The 21,953-nt window shown below is 45.1% G+C and overlaps 1 protein-coding gene across 1 annotated transcript in view; it reads right to left on the bottom strand.

Moving 5' to 3' along the window:
- The window catches only part of LOC139416404 (G protein-coupled receptor 153), a 34,311-nt gene extending 13,375 nt beyond the window's left edge, over nucleotides 1–20,936 (bottom strand). The window contains exons 1-2 of the mRNA XM_071164986.1: nucleotides 20,299–20,936; nucleotides 13,634–14,063 (exon numbers count right to left, since the gene is read on the bottom strand). Of these exons, the coding sequence (XP_071021087.1) occupies nucleotides 13,634–14,063; nucleotides 20,299–20,687 (819 nt within the window). The 5' untranslated portion in view covers nucleotides 20,688–20,936. The remainder of the gene's footprint in view (nucleotides 1–13,633; nucleotides 14,064–20,298) is intronic.
- Nucleotides 20,937–21,953: the final 1,017 nt, after the last annotated feature.

Below are 21,953 nucleotides of genomic sequence, written 5' to 3'. Positions count from 1 at the left end.
CCTCATATCGGGAAAATTCTAGTATCATGTAGTAGCCCAAACCTATCAATGTTACACTGAACTGGGTGAATGGAATATGAATGACAGTCATCCAATATGTTGTAATAGAAAGGCCCTGCTCATAAAAAAAAGAATTGCCTTCCCTCATCTTAAACGGCACCGACTACCCCTGGATTCTACACATTCTGCCATGTAGCTGAGAGAACATTTGCTGTTTTAAAGATAATTTCCTGCAATACTATGCATTTTGCCATGGCTAATGCTGTGTTCTTTTGCTCAAACGTAATAACAAAATAAATTCTGTTAAATTAATTGTTTTTGGAAATTTCAAATCCCCTGACTGTTTTATTTTGGCAGTTTGGACTTAGACGTTCCGTAAAAATGCTTAAGGGGCCCACCTAAGGGTTTCTATGCCAGGCAAATCCCTATACTGTACACCGCAAGCCAACGGACGCCCCAATCACAATGAATCAAGTCAACAAAATCATCAGAGGACAGGCTTATTAGGGCTTAGTACTAAATACTCAATCAAGTTAATAAAATGAAATTCACATTTGCCTTTGAATGCACAATCTGTGAGATTTCCCCCATTCAATGTTCAGTTCAATTCAAATAATGATTGTTAAAGACTGTAACACCCTTTGAGCTTAGTAAACTGTCATACCCTATCATAAACCAAGGATGTACACCTATTACTCATCGTTGTTGTATTTTGGCATTTTAGTTTTTATAAACAAACAACACAATGTATAGCTTTGAAATATGTTTAAAACCATCATGTCGATCTCAGAGACTGTCAGTCCTTCCCTGCACCGATAGATCAGTCTGTGAATTTGAGAGGGGTTACATTAAACCATCCCTCTAAGCTTACTCAAACTAAAGTGGCAGGGTCAGGCTGTTAAAATCACAGATTGTGCCTTTAAGCACCATAATAAAGGCACCGACATGTCTCCCCTACAGCGGCTACACTTGGTTTGACCTCTGAGTGGGGAAGTCACAGTTCCTCTCAACACAAGGCGATACAGTCAGATTCAGAGAGACAGCATGAGTGTATAACTATCATCATCACTATCATCACACACTCTGCATGTACTATCATACTATATACTAGCCTGGCCACCAGTCTGTTTCTGCTATCATTCCACTCCTTGTAATCTGTAATTGCCAAACAATGACACGGAGTACAAGGAGTGGAATGATAGCAAAAACAGACTGGTACCCGGGCTAACCCGCTACGTAAAGGTTGCTGGATCAAATCCCCGAGCTGACAAGGTAAACATCTGTCGTTCTGCCCCTGAGCAAGGCAGATAACCCACTCTACATGGATCACCATCATCATGCACTCTACATGGATAACCATCATCATGCACTCTACATGGATCACCATCATCATGCACTCTACATGGATAACCATCATCATGCACTCTACATGGATAACCATCATCATGCACTCTACATGGATAACCATCATCATGCACTCTACATGGATAACCATCATCATGCACTCTACATGGATAACCATCATCATGCACTCTACATGGATCACCATCATCATGCACTCTACATGGATCACCATCATCATGCACTCTACATGGATCACCATCATCATGCACTCTACATGGATCACCATCATCATGCACTCTACATGGATAACCATCATCATGCACTCTACATGGATAACCATCATCATGCACTCTACATGGATCACCATCATCATGCACTCTACATGGATCACCATCATCATGCACTCTACATGGATCACCATCATCATGCACTCTACATGGATCACCATCATCATGCACTCTACATGGATAACCATCATCATGCACTCTACATGGATAACCATCATCATGCACTCTACATGGATCACCATCATCATGCACTCTACATGGATCAATGGATCCATCCATCCGTCATAGTGGGAGGGGTAAAATACAGTAGCATAGCAATTGCGAAAATCTACTAAATGCATGTATTTCTCAGCTAAAGTCCATAGAAATATAATGGATGAATGTTGTATTATAACTGCCCTTGCATTTAAATGGCTCATTATTCCAGGCCACCAGGGAGTGGCTGGAGATTTGTTGTGCTTTAGTAGGCACACTGGAAATATGATCCGCTATAATTATTTTAAGGGTTTCTGTTGCACACACACTTTGGGTCATAATTCTTTGGAGTGTAAGTAAATGTTACGGGCAGAGGGGCATCACTCAGAGATGAAGTGTCGACACCAGGAGAGGCATAAAGCCAACAGATAAATCACATTTAAAGGTTGCTGAAGAGCCACTTAACGGTTGTTCACATATCGTATAACTGGGCCTATTCTGTATGTATGTATGTATGTATGTATGTATGTGTGTGTGTGTGTGTGTGTAGGGGGGGCAGTGTTTGTGCGAATGTGTGTGTGTTTGTGTTTGTGCGAATTTGTGTGTTTGTGTTTGTATCTGTGTGTGTGTGTGCGCATGCGTGCATTCATGTGCCAGTGGTGGGCTCCATTGTGTTTATTCCCGTTCCATTTCATTCCAGCCATTACTGAGTCGTACACCTTCACCAGTCTCCACTGGTATGTGGTGCAGGTCAAAAGGGTGAAACTGTGTAGAAGGTATGTGGATCCCCCGTGACATTAAGGATGAAGCGGCTGAGAACAGTAGCATTCAAGGTCACATATGGAATACAGAGGGGTTTAAACAAAGTGTCCCCAGCCACTGGTATAAATAAATCAATGGGTCATAACCAAACGTGTGCTCTCTGTCTCGCTCGCTCTTATCGATTTCAAACAGCTGGACATGGCCAACTGGTTTACACACATAAATACTACCACTGCTATCTCTCTCTTTCTCTTTTGTCTCTCTCTCACTCGCTCTCGTTCTCCCTTTTTCTCTCTCACTCCAGGGGGAGATTATGTGACGCAGCAAACGAGGGATATACAGATATCATGTGGCTCCATAAATCACACACACACACACACACACACACACACACACACACACACACACACACACACACACACACACACACACACACACACACACACACACACACACACACACACACACACACACACACACAGTTAACTGTTATGTATGAGTGTGATAAAACATAAACTCTGTCTACTGCTCCACCGAGAGTCACAGAAAATACTATACCAGTTTATCTTTCTATAGTATAGGTGTCCCCTTGATAAGTATGTGTAATAATCCTCATGTACAAACTCTGATGCCTTTGGTTAAATCTCTATTAGTAAGTACAAAAGCCATTATAAATCAATCAATTGGCATCACCAGCCAATGTCCTGAAGTCTTCAATTGTAGCTTTTAAACTGATCACACGATCAATTAAGTTGGATTGACTTGTTAATTGGGTAGCAAAGTCAAATAGCATCGCCTGCCTGGCTATACAGCAAGCAGTGCGATCCAACAATTGCTGACCTGAATTCATTAAAGGGAAGTATATCAGGAATCTATTAACAGAACATTGGAATTGATTCCAATTAACATTGGAAATACTGATGAAGCTTGGATGCCAAACAACATGGTCTAGGCTTTATGCTGTCTATTGATGGATATAGGCCTATGGATATTACAGTAAATACCTGTTTATATAAATCACGATATATGCCTGTATTAATTGATGTCACGATATATGCCAGTATTCCTAGATATCACAATATATCCCTGTATTATCACAACACAGTACATCCCTGTAGTCATGAATGCCACAATGTACGGTATATTGTCCGATTTCATCGTTCCACAATATTAAAAACTTTCTGCTGGCCCAAACACGTGTGCCAGATGCTGCTCGAACACTGCTGCAGCCTCTATAGCCTGTAACCCCAGTCACACTGATTAGGTTCCAAATGGGAGCAAACATTCTCAAACCTCACTGTGCCACCTGAACTTGTCCAATAAGAACACCAATAAAGTATTGTCCTTCTATCCTAATGGCAAAGATAGGGGGTGGGGTCTCTCACTCATAGACCTACCTCATAGACTTTGCCTTCCTGGTTCCTGTCTCCGTGCATGGTCCCTCCATTCTACCACCAGTCCTTCCTATCCTATCCCACTGATCACACCCACCACCGACTCCAAGTCTGCATGATAACCCAAGAAAACGTCTCACTGAAAAATGGATGAGAACCTGACAGTGGAGCAGGCAAACTGATGAATATAGAAGAGAGTCATAGAAATCCTACACCCACTCGCTTAAAAGAGGAGTATTTTCCTAGAGAAAAAAGGCATTAACCACAACCTCTCTCCTTTGTGCCAAAACAGCCACAATCATCCCAGGTCCGTGGCCTTCTTGGGAATTTGGGACTCTCAGATTATGAGAGTCGTCTTAGAGTTGGTCATTTTGGCATGCGCTCTTATGAATTCAATCCCTCTCGTCTCCTCAGCTGCTGTAGTCCACAAGAAGAGATAATTAAAGTCAGTAAGGCAGGACCACGGTGCATTCATCCTAACGCCATTTTGTTCCACTGTATAATTACTCAGTCTGGACACATCTGTGGACAGGGCAACAACAATGGCAACAACACAACCTGAGCCACTGTGTGTGCGCCCGCTCAAATCAAATCCCATTTTACTGGTCGCATACACATATTTAGCTAATGTTATTGCGGGTGTAGTGAAATGCTTGTGCAATAATATCTAACAATTCACAACAATACACACAGATCTAAATGTAAAACAATGGAATGAACAAACATATAAATATTAGCAGCAATGTCAGAGTCCGGAGTATAAATACATATATGTGATGGGATGTATAGACATTATGGACAGTATGATAGAATAGTATATATACAGCAATAGTTGAATAGGATGGCATTGTTAACAGATTGTAATTAAAGTGACCAGTGTTCCATTATTAAAGTGACCAGTGTTCCATGACTATGTACATAGGGCAGCATCCTCTAAGGTGCAGGGTTGAGTAACCGGGTGGTAGCCAGCTAGTGACAGTGACTAAGTTCATGGCAGGGTACTGGTTGGAGGCTGGCTAGTGATGGCTATTTAACAGTCTGAAGGCCTTGAGATAGAAGCTGTTTTTCAGTCTCTCGGTCCAAGCTTTGATGCACCTGTGTTGACCTCGCCTTCTGGATGATAGCGGGGTGAACAGGCATAGGCTCGGGTGGTTGATGTCCTTGATGATCTTTTTGGCCTTCCTGTGACATCGGGTGCTGTAGGTGTCCTGGAGGGCAGGCAGTAACATTCCCTCTAAGCTGCATGTGTACGTGCAGTAGCCCCAAGACTGCCGCGCATCTCCCCAGAGACTGCCGCAAGCCTCCCCCCAGGACTGCAGCAAGGCTCCCCCCAGGACTGACGCGAGGCTCCCCCCAGGACTGCCACACAGAATATATCAGCACACAGAGAGAAGCACGAGATTGAACATCATTAAACTTTCTAGAACAGTGGTCACCAACCGGTCGATCGCAATCGACTAGTCGATCTCCAATTTTTTATTTATTCGTCTCGGGCTGTTGGTGGTAGTTGCACTCGATTCACCTGTCCTGCGCCAGGTAGGCAAACTGTTTCAACCAGTCCATGTGTCTGAAGGTACAAACTCTGCCTTCCCGGTGGGCCCAGAGAGTCTAAAGCTGTGCCACCAGAGGCTCTGGTTTCGAGCCCAGGCTCTGTCGCAGCCGGCCGTGACCGGGAGGTCTATGGGACGATGCACAATTGGCCTAGCGTCGTCCGGGTTAGGGAGGGTTTGGCCGGTAGGGATATCCTTGTGTCTTCGCGCACTAGCGACTCCTGTGGCGGGCAGGGTGCAGTGTAAGCTGACCAGGTCGCTAGGTGTACGGTGTTTCTTCCGACACATTGGTGCGGCTGGCTTCCGGGTTGGATGCACGCTGTGTTAAGAAGCAGTGCGGCTTGGTTGGGTTGTGTATCGGAGGACGCATGGCTCTCGACCTTCGTCTCTCCCGAGCCCGTACGGGAGTTGTAGCGATGAGACAAGACAGTAACTGCTAACAATTGGATACTACGAAAAAGTGGGTAAAAATTAATATTAAAAAAATGTTTAGAAAAATGTTATGGGATGCATGTTCTACATTGTTTTTGATGGTAGACTGTTCTGGTAGGCCTACATTATGATAAAATATCCACAGTAGCCTTCTTGACCACTGTTAAAACTGTAACTTAAAGAGGGTACAGCCTCAGTGTTCACAGTAAACGTGTGTTGGAAGTTGCACAGAATTTTCACAACATTCAAGTTTGCGCTCAGCAGACCTGAAATTAGCTCAGTGCCTAAAAATATTCCAGGGAAAATTGGCAGGCAGTGTGCCCCCGGTGACGCGTTGGGCAGACTGCACCACCCTCTGGAGAGCCTTGCGGTTGTGGATGGTGCAGTTGCTGTACCAGTGATACAGCCCGACAGGATGTTCTCAATGATGCATCTGTAAAAGTTTGTGAGGAGCCATGCAAAATTACTTCAGCCTCCTGAGGTTGAAGAGGCGCTGTTGCCCCTTCTTCTCCACACTGTCTGTGTGAGTGGACCATTTCAGACAGATTGTCAGTGATGTGTATGCTGAGGAACCTTAAGCTTTTCACTTTCTCCACTGCATCCCCGTCAATGTGGATGGGGGGATGCTCCTTTTCCTGTCTCCAGAAGTCCACGATCAGCACCTTCATTTTGTTGACGTTGAGGGAGAAGTTATTTTCTTGGCACCACTCCGCCAGGGCCCTCACTTCCTCTCTGTAGGCTGTCTTGTCATTGTTGGTAATCAGGCCTACTACTGTTGTGTCGTCTGCAAACTTGATGATTGAGTTGGAGGCGTGTGGGGCTACTCAGTCATGGGTGAACAGGGAGTACAGGAAGGGGCTGAGCACGTACCCTTGTGGTGCCCCTGTGTTGAGGATCCGCAAAGTGGAGGTGTTATTTCCTACCTTCACCACTTGGGGGTCGGCCTGTCAGGAAGTTCAGGACCCAGTTGCACAGGTAGGGGTTCAGACCCAGGGCCCCGAGCTTAATGATGAGCTTGGAGGGCACTATGGTGTTGAAGGCAGAGCTGTAGTCAATGAACAGCATTCTTACATAGGTATACTTTTTGTCCAGGTGGGATGGGGCGGTGTGCAGTGCGATGGTGATTGCCTCGTCTGTGGATCTATTGGAGTGGGATCTAGGGTGTCAGGTAACGTGAAGGTGATATGATCCTTAACTAGCCTCTCAAAGCACTTCATGATGACAGAAGTGAGTGCTATGGGGAGATAGTCATTTAGTTCAGTTACCTTTGCTTTCTTGGTACAGGAACAATGGTGGACATCCTGAAACAAATGGGGACAGCAGACTAGGATAGGGAGAGATTGAATATGTCCGTAAACACTCCAGCCAGCTGGTCTGCGCTTGCGGCTAGGGATGCCGTCTGAGCTGGCAGCCCTGCGAGGATTAACAAGCTTAAATGTCTTACGTCGGCCACAGAGAACGAGAGCCCACAGTCCTCGGGAGCAGCAATGTGTTATCCTCAAAGAGGGCGAAGATTATGTTTAGCTTGTCCGGGAGCAAGACGTCAGTGTCCGCAACATGGCTGGTTTTCCCTTTGTAATCCTTGATTGTCTGGAGTCCCTGCCACATACGTCTCGTGTCTGAGACGTTGAATTGTGACTACACTTTGTCTTTGACTGACGTTTTACCTATTTGATTGCCATATGGATTCTCAGCAGGTCGACTGCGGCTAATCAAATGACCCCACATTTGAACTGCAGCTGCTAACCAACGCAATAGACGTTATGATAGGGACAGTTGATGCCAAATTTGGCTTCGTGCCACCCACCCATTTCCTAAAGGTTTCGAATCCGGAGTTGTTGTGTGGATGGATGGTGCTTCGTCTGCTTACTTGTGTGAAGAGAACAGAGCTAAACCAAAGAGTGTGTAGAAGAAGAAAAAAACCTGCTGACAAAATTCAAGGTTATAAACGAGCAAGGAAGGAGAGTAAATTGACAGGCTACGCAGATGTCTACTGCTAACAAACCACGAGAAGTACATGACATAGTACATTAGCCATAGAGCAGATTTAACCCTAGGGTACAGACTTCTCTCTCCTATGAAGGAACACTCATAAGGTCAGCGAAATGGCTCCAGAAGCTGTATGTGATGCCATTTGTAGCAACACATTGGTGATAAATGGCAACAACCATTGATTATCACAAGGGTTTACTGTATGTCACCTGCAATGCTACCAAACACTCTGTTGGGTAGAGCAGTCTTGCACAATGAGATGAGGGGGAATCCCGCCACACACACACGCACGCATATGCACGCATAGCCACTTTTCTCCGCCCCCTAGTGTGATGTTTTGGAGCAGCTCTTGAAGGGCACTGGAGCAGAGACACACACAGAGACACGTGCACTGGAGCAGAGACACCCACACTCACACACACCCTGCCTCCCTCACTTCCAGGGCTACCTAAAGCCCCAGATGAGCTGGGTAAAGCGTTAAAGTTAATTTAAATAATAAACTAGTCTTATAGGAGGCCCTACGGGGAACATTAGTCTACTAATTAACAATGGTTTTGCCTATACTTCACACTGGCCCACACTGAGCATACTCTGTTCATGCTCCGTTCTCCTGCGAGGTAGCTCATTTCTATGGTGTTTTGGAGTCCTCCTGTGCTGACTCAAAGTGCATCCTCTTCCTTCCCATCTGCCTCGGCCCTTCTCCCTCTCTGGAGCACAACAAACAGACGGAGCTCTGCTGATGTCAGACAAAATGGCTGCCACCACTGCGAGGGGGCAGCAGGGGGTGGGCAAACATTGCAGGCCTACATAGCAGTATACTGCATTACATTTTAAGAAGATGCAAATGCTTAGCAGCATGCTAAAATGTGTGGAATGCTATGTGACGGGAATAGGATTTCTTGAGGAATTATCTGAGAGTTGTAGCCTTAGCCTAGTTTGTCACTTGCCTGCTAAAATCATAAGTGCATTACTGAATATGCTACATAAATCTTTCAATCTGCAGTTGAGTTAGCATGTCACAGGCGTGTTGCTAGGGGAGTCTTTGAGTGCTTTTCTGAGTGCGAGTGTGTGTGTGTGTGTGTTTGTGTGTGAGTGAGTGAGTGAATGAATGAGTGAGTGAAAGTGTGCTGTACAGCTTCTTTATCTACATATTTAGGCTTGAGTTTGTAATGGTACATGTATTCATATTCAACCGTTTGATATAGGGACCTCGGTTTGGGCTGCACTGTGAACCCAAATGAATAGATAAAAACATTGACATTTCCATAATGAAAACACTAGGCCTATAGGCTATGCCTGTGCTGCGTTGTAGGCCTATGACTCGGGTAAATCTGAGCTGAAAAAACAACAACATTTCAGGCTATTCCGTTTGAACAACTAGAACCTATGTGCACGTTGTGATGAAAATTCTAATCTTAATTAGCCGGGAACTAGTTCTGTAAGATAGCGAGTGGTGGGGTCAATAAAACAGAATTGGAGGATCCTCCATCATCGTTTAAATCTCCAGTTTGTTGTCTTCCCAGTCGATTACTACGGCGATGGACAGAGAGTGGTGGACAAAACGTTAACAGTATGTCGCCACGCTCAACGAGACTAGCCTCTGCAGCTGCCAACACCTCAAATATGTTGACACATTTACGCCGACATCACCCCAATATATAAACGAAAGACTGAAACGCAAAGAAACAACAACACAGCATCATATTCCCTCTGCATTCAAGCAGCCCTTGGCAGCTGATTCTGACAGGGCCAAAGAGATTGCAATAGCAAAAGGTAGGCCAGATGTATATATTTTCAGTCTTTGCTTTGTAGTCGTGGATATGCACCCATTCAAATCAAATCACTGTTATTTGTCACATGCACCGAATACAACAGGTGTACAACAGACTTTACTGCGAAATACTTACTTACGAGCCCTTTCCCAACAATTCAGAGTTAAAAAGTGTGTGCTTATGTGTGTTTTGGCGTGTCAGTGTAGTATGTGTGAGGTTGTGGGTAGAATCCAGTAAATGTTAATAGAGCCAGTGCAAAAAAAAGTGTGTCAATGCAAATTGTCCGGGTAGCCATTTGATTAACTGTTGAGCAGTCTTATGGCTTAGGGATAGATTCTGTTCAGGAGCCTTTTAGTTCCAGACTTGGAGCTCCGGTACTGCTTGCTGTGCGGTAGAAGAGAGAACTGTCTAAGCCTTTTTTAGGGCCTGGATAGCAGAGAGCTTGGCCCCAGTGATGTGCCGGGCCGTACTCACTATCCTCTGTAGCGCCTTGTGAGTTGCCATACCAAGCGGTGATGCAGCCAGTCAAGAAGCTCTCAATGGTGCAGCTGTAGAACCTTTTGATGATCTGAGGGCCCATGCCAAATCTTTTCAGCCTCCTGAGGGGGAAGAGACGTTGTTGTGCCCTCTTCAAGACTGTGTTGATGTGTTTGGACCAGGATAGGTCCTTACTTATGTTGACACCGAGGAACTTGAAGCTCTTGACCCGCTCCCCTACAGGCCCATCGATGTCAATGGCCCACCTGTGAGCGGCCCGTCAGGAACTCTAGGATGCAGTTGCAGAGGGAGGTGTTCAGTCCCAGGGTCCTTAGCTTATTGATGAGTTTGGAGGGCAATATTTAGATTTTTTTTTTTTTGTCATTTAACAGACACTCTTATCCAGAGCAACTTACAGGAGCAATTAGGGTTAAGTGCCTTGCTCAAGGGCTCATCAACAGATTTTTCACCTAGTCGGCTCAGGGATTCGAAACAGCGACCTTTCGGGTTAGTGGCCCAACGCTCTTAACCACTAGGCTACCTGTCGCCATATGGTGTTGAAAGCTGAGCTGTTTTCAATGAACAGCATTCTCACATAAGTGTTCCTTTTGTCCAGATGGGAAAGGGCAATGTGGAGTGCAATAGAGATTGCGTCATCTGTGCATCTGTTGGGGCGGTATCCAACTTGGAGTGGGTCCAGGGTGTCTGGGATGATGGTGTTGATGTGAGCCATGATCAGCCTTTCAAAGCATTTCATGGCTACAGATGTGAGTGCTAAGGGGCGATAGTCATTTAGACAGGTTACCTTGGTGTTCTTGGGCACAGTGACTATGGTGGTCTGCTTGAAACATGTAGGTATGACAGACTGGGTCAGGGAGAGGTTGAAAATGTCAGTGACGATACTTGCCAGCTGGTCAGCGCATGCTCTGAGTAGGCATCCTGGTAATCCGTCTGGCCCTGCAGTCTTGTGAATGTTAACCTGTTTAAACAGCTGGTGCTCTCATGCATGGTTCAGCATCGCTTACCTCGAAGCGAGCATAGAAGGCATTTAACTCGTCTGGTAGGCTCGCGTCACTGGGCAGCTTGCAGCTGGTTTTCCCTTTGTAATCCGTGATAGTTTGCAAGCCCTGCCACAACCGACATGCGTCAGCCGGTGTAGTAAGATTCAATCTTAGTTCTGTAAGATTCAATCTTAGTCCTGTAAGATTCAATCTTAGTCCTGTATATGCCTGTTTGATGGTTCAATGGAGGGAGTAATGGAATTTCTTATAAGCGTCCGAATTATTCACACTCCTTAAAAGCAGCATCCTTTAGCTCAGTGCGGAAGTTGCCTGTAATTCATGGCTTCTGGTTGGGATATGTACGTACGGTCACTGTGGGGACCAGTAATTGCACGTTCGCCAATAGAACAGAGGGTAGAGGAGGTTTATCCACTTGCCACGGTTTATCCACTCTGGGGTTTTCTGGTGATTGTCAGCAACTCTTGAAAGTGCTCGAAACACATTACAAACTTCCCTTGCACCCATTTCAGCAAACAAGTAGTACCTGCTCTATATAAGAAAGCCAAAGCCGAAGTTTTCAACTAATTGGCCAATGCACCCTGTGTTGCATTTACTTAACAGTGACAGCCCATAACATTAACCTGGAATGGGAGATGTACTGTGCTATAGGCACACCCCCTTTATGAGAATCATCTGACACTGAAGGAGGCAGTGTCATGGTGCGTTCATAACCAAGATGCAAGTCGGTATTTACCACATACAACTGGGAAAAATCCACTTGAACGGCCTTCCAACTGGTAATTACTTGTGGGAAACTCATCTTGAGCACTCACTTCTCCTACATGGTGACCTCTGACGTCACATACTAAGGAAATGGCCTCTATAACAGCATGTTTGGCAGTTAAATGCAACAGCAAAACATTATTCATAAAAAGCAATCTATTCATGTGGTTTTTCAACTCTATAATTTGTTTACATGCATGATAGCCAATTTGGCATTTCTCAACGAGATAAAATAACTTGAATGCATTCAACTGCTATTTACGACTTCACAACTGGTAAATTCCCACCTCCCACATGGTTACAAAAGCAGAGTGGAAACAACAGACAATGCCAGAGTCACAACAGACAATGCCAGAGTCACAACAGACAATGCCAGAGTCACAACAGACAATGCCAGAGTCACAACAGACAATGCCAGGAACATTGTGAACGCTGAATATTGTGAATGGCATGTTAATCCCCCTTTGTACCAAAAACCGAACCGTGACCCCAAAATCGCAATACGTACCGTGTTTGGTGAACCATTACACCCTTTACCGATGGCAGAAATGGACTAAGCTACAGCACAGAACAGCTCTATAATTCAACCACCAACTACAAGGCTTGTATAACTGAGTTTTTATGTATTATTATTTGCATTGTAAAGTTTTAACAACAGACTGTATAACCATCCAATACATCTAACCCGTTTTCCCCCCACCACTGCATAAGTGGGGCAGACTTGTGCCAGAGAGGATGTGGGGCGGGGGGACTATGGGGAAAGGCTGCATAAAACCCATATATGTTCTGCACACAAACACACACACACGCATACAAACACACACACAGACACACACAATGTTAACCATGAAAACAACACCACCACAACACAACACAACACCACCACACCACAACACAACACCGTCACTCTTGTCAAGATGGCTCAACACCGCCTCTACTTCCTAAGGTGGTTAAATAAAATTGGCACGCCCCCTCTCCAAATACTACCGCTGCACCCATCGAGAGCGTCCTGACCAGCTGCATCCCGGCCACGGCCTGGACATACATTCAAAACGGTGCATGAGGAAGTCCCACAGCATCATCAAGGACCCCACACACCACAGCCACAGACTGTTCACTTCCTTACCATCGGGCAGACGGTATCGGAGCATCGGGTCTGATACCAACAGGCTCAGACAGTTTCTATCCACAAGACATCAGACTGCTGAACACTTGAACTGGACTGACCACCTGCACTGACTCTCCGCAACTTAGCACACATGCACTCACTCACACACACATACACACAAACATCCACATACACACATATACACCCATGCAACACACACATCATAACTGCTGCTACTAGACTTTTATTTATTACTGCTAAACAGTTTAAACACCTGCTCTCCAATCCCCCTTTCCCGACACACGTGTAAATATTCTACTATCAATTGTTGAGTGCCGTTCCTATATTTATACTTCTGCTAAACATTTTATTATATTCTACCAGAGCCATTTCCTGGTTATTCTTATTCTTATCTTTTACTATTTCTTATTGTTGTTACGTTATCGAGAGGGAACCTGCAAGTAAGCATTTCATTGGACGGTATATACCATGTGTATCCTGTACATACCACTATTAAAACTTGAAGCTGAACTCACCAGGATGGGGAAGCCGGTGAGGAAGTCATAAATGAAGACGATGCCGCTGATCAGGTAGGTGATCTGCAGCGAGGTCTTGAGCGATTCCGAGCCGTCGATGGACGAGCGCCGCTTGCCCTGAGCGTCCTCCACCACGATGGTGGGCACGTTGAACTTGTTCTTGTCGGCCTTGTGGCCCGCGTGGATGGCGAAGGTTTGGAAGAGGGCAATGCCGATGCAGATGATGCCCATGGCCACGCTGCCGCCGATCAGCAGCAGGAAGCACACGCCGAAGCCCAGGCCGATCTCCGTGACGATGAAGCGGCAGTCGCGGGCATAGAAGCGGTCGATGGTGTCGTGCCAGCCCACGGCGGGCAGTGTGGACAGGATGAAGGACACCATCCAGATGCCCATCACCGTGTGCACCGCCTGCTTCTTGGTATTACTCAACCTACATGGGGGAGGAAGAGGGGGATTGTAAATAACATAATCCCATCTTTGATGTCATAGTTATTCCCTTAAACTGTGGTCTGAAACTCCTGGCTCTATAAACCACACTCCACATAGCTTGCAAAGTGATGTCTAATTCCTACTCGATTCCTATTATTAGACTCAACTTGGGGGAGGAAGAGGAGGGGGGATGTTTGAAGATCTACTCCACATCATCAGAGGACACGATAATAAAACTGCCACAAATCTAAACTTCTACATGAGCTTCATGATATTATAAGGATCGGTCTGAGAGAATTTTAATACGATCAAATCAATATTACACGAATAGACTTACTTAATGCACATCATTTCAATATATTCTATGAATAACACCATTCAACTGGATAGAGAGTAGGAGTGGAAATCAATGGAAATGGTTGGTTGATGACCCAGATCATTGCCATGCCCTTTGGTATATTTGTCTCCTTGGTCTATTTAAAGGGTTCTCCCTCACCTCTAAGTAATTGTTTTAGCCCCAGCAATTTGCTCAGAGTGTTAGTTACCTCTGGTAGTATGCATTTGCTATGTGCACGGCACACATTAAAAAAAATACTGCAGGAGGCTGGGGCGTTTTTCCTTTTAACACATCTACGAGAGGCGACACAGGCTTTACCTGAACTAAGACACACACACGGTTGCAGCACATGAAAGCACATTCACAAAGTTCCACTGCACAAAAACCGAGTCTGGAATTCAAATCGAACCTGCCGGAGCAATGTTGGTGCAGTGTCATGGTTTAAAGACTGCTGCACTTCTTAGGGCTCTATTCGATCCGCATCGCAGAAGTTCATATTTACAGAATGATTGAAATTTAAAAACCACATTCACGGTAAATGCTGCATATCTCGGCTCAATGGGAAATTATCTTGACATCTCTATGGCAGAATCAGTAACGCTTCAGTTTAACAGATTGAACTAAGCCCTGACACTGAAAAGCACGTCTCAGGAAGCATTAGTGGTTTTAATATACCCAAAATAAGTCAAGTGATTTTATTTGACCATGATTCAAGCCACTGTCTAAATACACCAATGTGAGTTTGATTAAACAGAGCCCTGAAATTCATTGACTAAACTAGAAAGAATTGAAGACATCATGAGACAGTTTATGTTGCAAAGGCCTCTATTGGTTGCCTTACTTATGGATACCCGATTGTCGATTGTATGATTTTTTTGTGGGTTGTTTTTAGAAAGTGGCTACGGTATAAAGGGACTCAAGAGTATCCAGGCAGATTTTCAGAATTTACTCCGGCTGAGGATGCCCCTCCTCCAACCCCCATAGCCTACCACAACTGTCCGAGAGGAGTTCTGGAGGTAAACCCAAGCTGTCTTTCAGGGGAGAGATCAAAGCCAGCTTCGTCCATCCCCCTCTTCTCTCATCTCCTCTTACCCTCATTCACATCCTTTGATTAATCTCCCTCGCTTCACAGAGACATTGTATGTGTGTCTTTGCACAGAGAATGGCACCAACCTCACCAAATGAAGTAAAGTATACAGTATTACGACATATATAAATGGTAGATTTTGATTTGAATTGGTCTGTGCTACATGTATGCAGGGCGATGGGAACAGCGTATAGAGGAAGGCAGCAGCCCTGGGTCTGCCATGTTTGCATTAATCTGCCTTTATCGCTGTGCTAAAGAAGTGGGTCTCTTAGCTGCTGCGAGTCACAGATCTAGCCTTTCCTCAAAGTGCCTGAGGTGGGAGCAAAGAGAGGGATTTACGTCATCAAGCTGCTTGAATCTATTACTATAAAACGAGAGGGAGGAAGAAGAGAGGGAGAGAAAAAAACTCCTGAGAGATAGTGAGCACTGGCTGATGAGAACAGATGATGAAGCGTTTGTTTCCAGTGCAATGGCAAAATTCATTATTCAGGCCTTCAGTATGCTCACGTCAGGTAAAGCACGCGGCCATGTGCTTTCAAAAGGAGAAATTGGGTCTGTTTCAGGTGAAAGATGAAAGTGTCACACTCTGATCTGTTTCACCTGTCCTCGTTATTGTCTCCACCCGCTCCAGGTGTCGCTTGTTTTCCCAATGTATTTATCTCTGTGTTTCCTGTCTCTCTGTGCCATTGTATTTATCCCTGTGTTTCCTGTCTCTCTGTGCCAGTTCGTCTTGTATGTTCCAAGTCTACCATCGTTTTTCCCGTACGCCTGCCTTTGCAATTCTCTTTTTCATAGTCCTCCTGGTTTTGACCTTTAACCTGTCCACGACCCTTCTCTTGCCTACTCCTTTTGGATTATTAAACATTGTAAGACTCCAACCGTCTGCCTCCTGTGTCTGCATCTGGGTCTCGCCTTGTGTCATGATAGAAAGAGGTCACATGTGGAATTACATTGTTAAGAGGAGCTGGAAAAAATGTGTGAGGGTCTTTATGGGGGCGGGGTGAGAAAAAAGATGACTTTGGGGGACAGAAGATGGATAATGTTATTGTGAATCAAGCTTCAGGTCTATAACTGACTCTCGCTTGCTTTTTCTCTATCCCCCCTCTCTCTTTTTTGAGAGAGCGAGAATCTGTACACAGGTTTCACAACAATTTGGGATGATTTGTTTGGACACAAACACATAGCTTTAGCTACTCTGAAATTATATTAGGTAAAGATAATTGAGGACAAGCACCGCTTGTTGGGTAAACAAAAATGTTGTTAATTGTATTTTTTTGCCAAAAACCTTGTCTCTGCTGAGCTGGAAAATTGGCCTCGTTAACTATGATCTGGACATCTGTAGACAATTTGACAATAGGAGCTAGAATAAAATATCTGTGCACAGGAAGGGCTATTTAGAGAATCCTTATCAATACACACCATTTGATTAATCTCATTGTCATTAACACACAGTATCCATCTCCCTGTTTTCATTGGGCTGATTCTGACATTCTAAAATGACATTCAGTTTCAAAGTGGTTGAAATGTTACTCTTAAGCTGGTTTGATACCCACCCCCAAACTCATTTGGTTTGCAGTACGGTTTTTGCACACTAAAATGTGTTTGTTCATGTGCACTTGGCCTGCAATTACATCGCTCTTGAGATGCATTCATCTACAAATAATTGTTATGAACTTTTTGATGATCAACATGGGGACAGATTTGCATAACAATAATAACATTCAGACATTTTGAAATTAAAAGCACAAACTTCACTTTTAATCTGTTATTCAAATAACTGTCAAAACCATACCGCAGTTGGGGCCTCTTGAGTGGCACAGTGGTCTAATGCACTGCATTGCAGCGCTAACTGCGTCACTACAGATCCTGGTTCAATCCCAGGCTGTGTCGTAGACAGCCACGACCGGGAGACCCATGAGGTGCATAGTTGTCCGGGTTAGTTGTCCTATGGCCAACCAGGTTGTCCTTGTCCCATTGCGCTCTAGCGGCTGGCGGGGCACAAATGCACGCTGAAACAGTTGTATGGTGTTTCCCCCGACACATTGGTATGGCTGGCTTCTGGGTTAAGTGAGCATTGTGTCAAGAAGCAGTGTGGTTGTGGTGGCTTTAAAACATTTCTCCTAGTCCTACAATATACTTGTAGGTCTGAGATTTGAAACATTTTTATTGAGGGGCACGTAAGGTAGAAATGGCACAGAACAGATCGTTCAGATAAGTTGGACTTCCGACTTTGACCCTAATTCATGGTTCCTGTGTTGTTCAAGTAGCGCCAACAAGGATCACATTACTTCTGATGGTTGTGGAAGCCAGATGGAACTGGATGGAAGTGATGCAGCGGATGCTCTCACAGTCTAGCAAGTCTAGTCCCACACGGGATTACCTGGATTCCACACCAACAGATGTGTCCGGGATAAAGTGAATTCACTGGGAACGCATCACTAACTCTCCTGTTTCTCTAACCCTATGAAACCAAGTCCATCAGACACTCAGTCAGATTCTTCATATTATGATTGGCATGGTTGGAAAGGATGAGTATGACTATGTGTTCTGGGGGAGAGATAATGTAGCCTAGGCTATATTTGGCGAAATTATATGATGTCGCTGTAGCTGAATGCTTTGTCAGAGGGAGGCTGCATTGAATTACTTGAAAGTCTTGAAGAAAAACAACATTTACTGTAGCTGTTAGTAGATTTGCAAATAAACTCACAATGTAGATTACGCTAATTCTAGGCTACTGGAAGGTCATTCATAATTTGTGGTTTATCTAATGCGTGACAAAATGTAACTATGCAATCCCACGAACAGGTGTAACGGTTGTAATTACTAAGTAACCATGTCTACCAATTACACTGCACCTTTTCTATTTTTGCTTCACATTGTTGTCCGATCTCCCAACATTATTTAACTACCATGAAGACAGGTATATGCACCACTTTAAAAAAAGTGGGACCAAAAGCACAATCAATGGCTGCCCCTGTATATACAGTGAATTTGAAAATATCTTCAGACCTCTTGACTTTTTCCACATTTTGTTATGTTACAGCCTTATTCTAAAATTGATTACTTTCCCCCCCTCTCATCAATCTACACACAATACCCCGTAATGACAAAGCAAAAACAGGTTTTAAGACATTTTTGCAAATGTATTATACATTTTAAAAAATCACATTTACAGGACATAAGTATTCAGACCCGTTACTCTGTATTTTGTTGAAGCATCTTTGGCAGCGGTTACAGCTTCAAGTGTTCTTGGGTATGACTCTACAATTTGGGGAGTTTCTTCCATTCTTCTCTGCAGATCCTCTCAAGTTCTGTCAGGTTGGATGGGGAGAGTCGCTGCCCACTATTTTCAGGTCTCTCCAGAGATGTTCGATCGTGTTCAAGTCCGGGCTCTGGATGGGGCACTCAAGGACATTCAGAGACTTGTCCCTAAGCCACTCCTGCGTTGTCTTGGCTGTATGCTTAGGGTCGTTGTCCTGTTGGAAGGTGAACCGTCGCCCCAGTCTGGGGTCCTGAGCGCTCTGGACCAGGTTTTCATCAAGGATCTCTCTGTACTTTGCTCCGTTTATCTTTCCCTCGATCCTGACTAGTCTCCCTGTCCCTGCCGCTGAAAAACATCCCCATAGCAAGATGCTGCCACCACGTTTCACCGTAGGGATGATGCCAGGTTTCCTCCAGATGTGACGCTTGGCATTCTGGCAAAATAGTTCAATGTTGTTTCTCAAGGTCTGAGAGTACTTTAGGTGCCTTCTGGCAAACTCCAAGCAGGCTGTCATGTGCCTTTTACTGAGGAGTGGCTTCCGTCTGGCCACTCTACCATAAAGGCCTGATTGGTGGAGTGCTGCAGAGATGATTTTCCTTCATCGACCCCAGAGGAACTCTGGAGCTCTGTCAGAGTGACCATCGGGTTCTTGGTCACCTCCCTGACCAAGGCCCTTCTTCTTCGATTGCTCAGTTTGGCCGGGCGGCCAGCTCTAGGAAGAGTCTTGGTGGTTTCAAACTTCTTCCATTTAAGAATGTACTCTTGGGGACTTTCAATGCTGCAGAACTTTTTGGTACCCTTCCCCAGATCTGCCTCGACACAATCCTGTCTTGGAGCTCTACGGACAATTACTTCGACCTCATGGCTTGGTTTTTGCTCTGACATGCACTGTCAACTGTGGGACCATATATACATAGGTGTGAGCCTTTCCAAATCAAGTTCAATCAATTTAATTTACCACAGGTGGACTCCAATCAAGTTGTAGAAACATCTCAAGGATGATATGATCAATGGAAACAGGATGCACCTCAGCTCAATTTTGAGTGTCATAGCAAAGGTCTGAATACTTATATAAATGAGGTATTTCAGTTTTTTTTTATACATTTGGAAAAATGTATAAAAACCTGTTTTCGCTTCATCATTATGGGGTATTGTGTGTAGATTGATGAAGAAAAAATATTATTTTATACATTTTAGAATAAGGCCGTAACATAACAAAATGTGGAAAAAGTCAAGGGGTTTGAATAACTTCCGAATGCACTGAATGCCTTTCCACTTTTATTTTGGACGTGCAACTTTTCACAGCATCTGTAGAAACAGGACAAACAAACGTAGTCACTGTTTGTGTGCGTCTGTAAGTAATTGTTCCTATGTATAAGTTTGTATATGGAGTGAGAAAAATATAAAATGAAAAAATATATATATTATTTAAAAAAAAGAAACCAATGGAAAAGATACGGGACAGTCGCACAAGAGAGTTCACCCACCCGCAACAACACACAGCAAGAGAGAAGCAATCAAACTAGACGCCAGTTCTTCCCCACACATACCTGTAGTTGACGGGCCAGCGTACCATCCACATGCGGTGGTAGGAGAGTGAGGTGACTGAGAAGCAGGTGACCAGCGTCAGGGTGTAGAAGGTGGACACGAACACCTTGCACAGGCCCTCGTTCCATTGGTAGCTGGAGTGCTGTCGGCGCAGGGTGATGACGCAGTACATGGTGATGGGGATGGCCATGTTAAGGATGTGCGTCCCGGCCAGCGTGCAGATGAGGAACTCCAGCGGCTTCCACTTCTTCTGCTTGGCGCTGACGCTCAGGATGCCCCAGGCGTTGGCCAGGATGGACACGGCTGAGCACACCAGCCAGGCCAGCGCGTTGGTGCTGATCACTTCGCTCACCTCATCCTCATCCATGGCGGAGCGCGGGGACGATGCCATCGGGGGGCGGGGCGGCGGCGAGAGGAGAGGTCACAGCGGAGGAGGAGGAAACGGCGTTGGTAGTGGTGGAGGCGGGCAGGAGGGGGCGCAGGGCACAGCAGGGCGACTCGGGCATCCTACCGGGGCGGACAGGCACTTTCCACAGGATAGGTGGTGCAGCAGGGGACAGAGGGCATGGTGGTGGCAGCAGCAGGAGAGAATGAGTAGAAGGGGAGGGTGAAGGAGGGGGAGAGACTGGGGAGGAGTGGCCAAGCCCAGCCAGCGTCACTAACAGGCCTGGAGAGGGTGAAAAGGAAGAGAAAAGAGGAGGGGAGGGGAGAAGGATACAAAGAGAGATGATAAAGGAGTAATAGTTTACATTCACATTACTTCAATACATAACAATTCCAATTCAATTTTAACAATCAACTGATAGGCCACTCATTGTAAAACACTTATGGTGAACATGGTGCAAGTGAAGGCAGGTTCATTTCATGTGCAACCAAAGAGAATTTGACCACACACTCCAGCAAAGTTTACAATTTCGACCATCTATTAGGTTCATTGGCTGAATCCATAACTAGACTCTGCGGTAGGCTACGGATGCTCTAAGGCACATATGTCAGAGTCAAGGCCCGCGGGCCACATCCGGCCCGCAAGAAGGTTTTTTACGGCCCCTGGGATGATCTTGATTTATTATTAGAACCGGCCCGCAGCAAGCCGGCAGCCCGCAGATCTTTTACACGCACCAATACTACATTTCCCACAATGCAAAGGTGACGCACCGAGCAGTAGGCTGCTTCATTTCAATATTTATTGGCACAGCAGTCGTCAGCATCACAGTAAAATTAACTTTCAGATACCCATCAAAAATGGCAAAACGGAAGGTGGATACTGAGAACCGGGGGTTTCAAACAAGGTGGGAGTCGGAGTATATGTTCACGAAGGTAGCTGGAAAACCTGTGTGTCTTCTGTGTGGAGAAAGTGTGGCGGTACTGAAAGAGTATAATCTGAGACGACATTATGAAACGAAACACGCGGACAAAAACAAGAATATGGACATGGAACAAAGGCTACAAAAGGCAGAGGAATTAAAACGAGGCCTCAAATCTCGACAGGCTCTGTTCAAAAAAGCCAAATCACAAGGCCAGGCTGCTGTCAAGGCCAGTTTTATTTTGGCAGAAGAGATCGCTAAATCAGCCCGGCCATTTACGGAGGGGGATTTCATCAAAAACTGCATGATTAAAGTTTGTGACGAAGTTTGCCCAGAAAAAAGGCAACTCTTTT

Source organism: Oncorhynchus clarkii, chromosome 9 (assembly GCF_045791955.1).
Source record: "Oncorhynchus clarkii lewisi isolate Uvic-CL-2024 chromosome 9, UVic_Ocla_1.0, whole genome shotgun sequence".
Taxonomy (NCBI): Eukaryota; Metazoa; Chordata; class Actinopteri; order Salmoniformes; family Salmonidae; genus Oncorhynchus; species Oncorhynchus clarkii.
The sequence above is the reverse complement of the archived record's forward strand: the minus strand, read 5'-3'. Positions and strand labels throughout refer to the sequence as shown.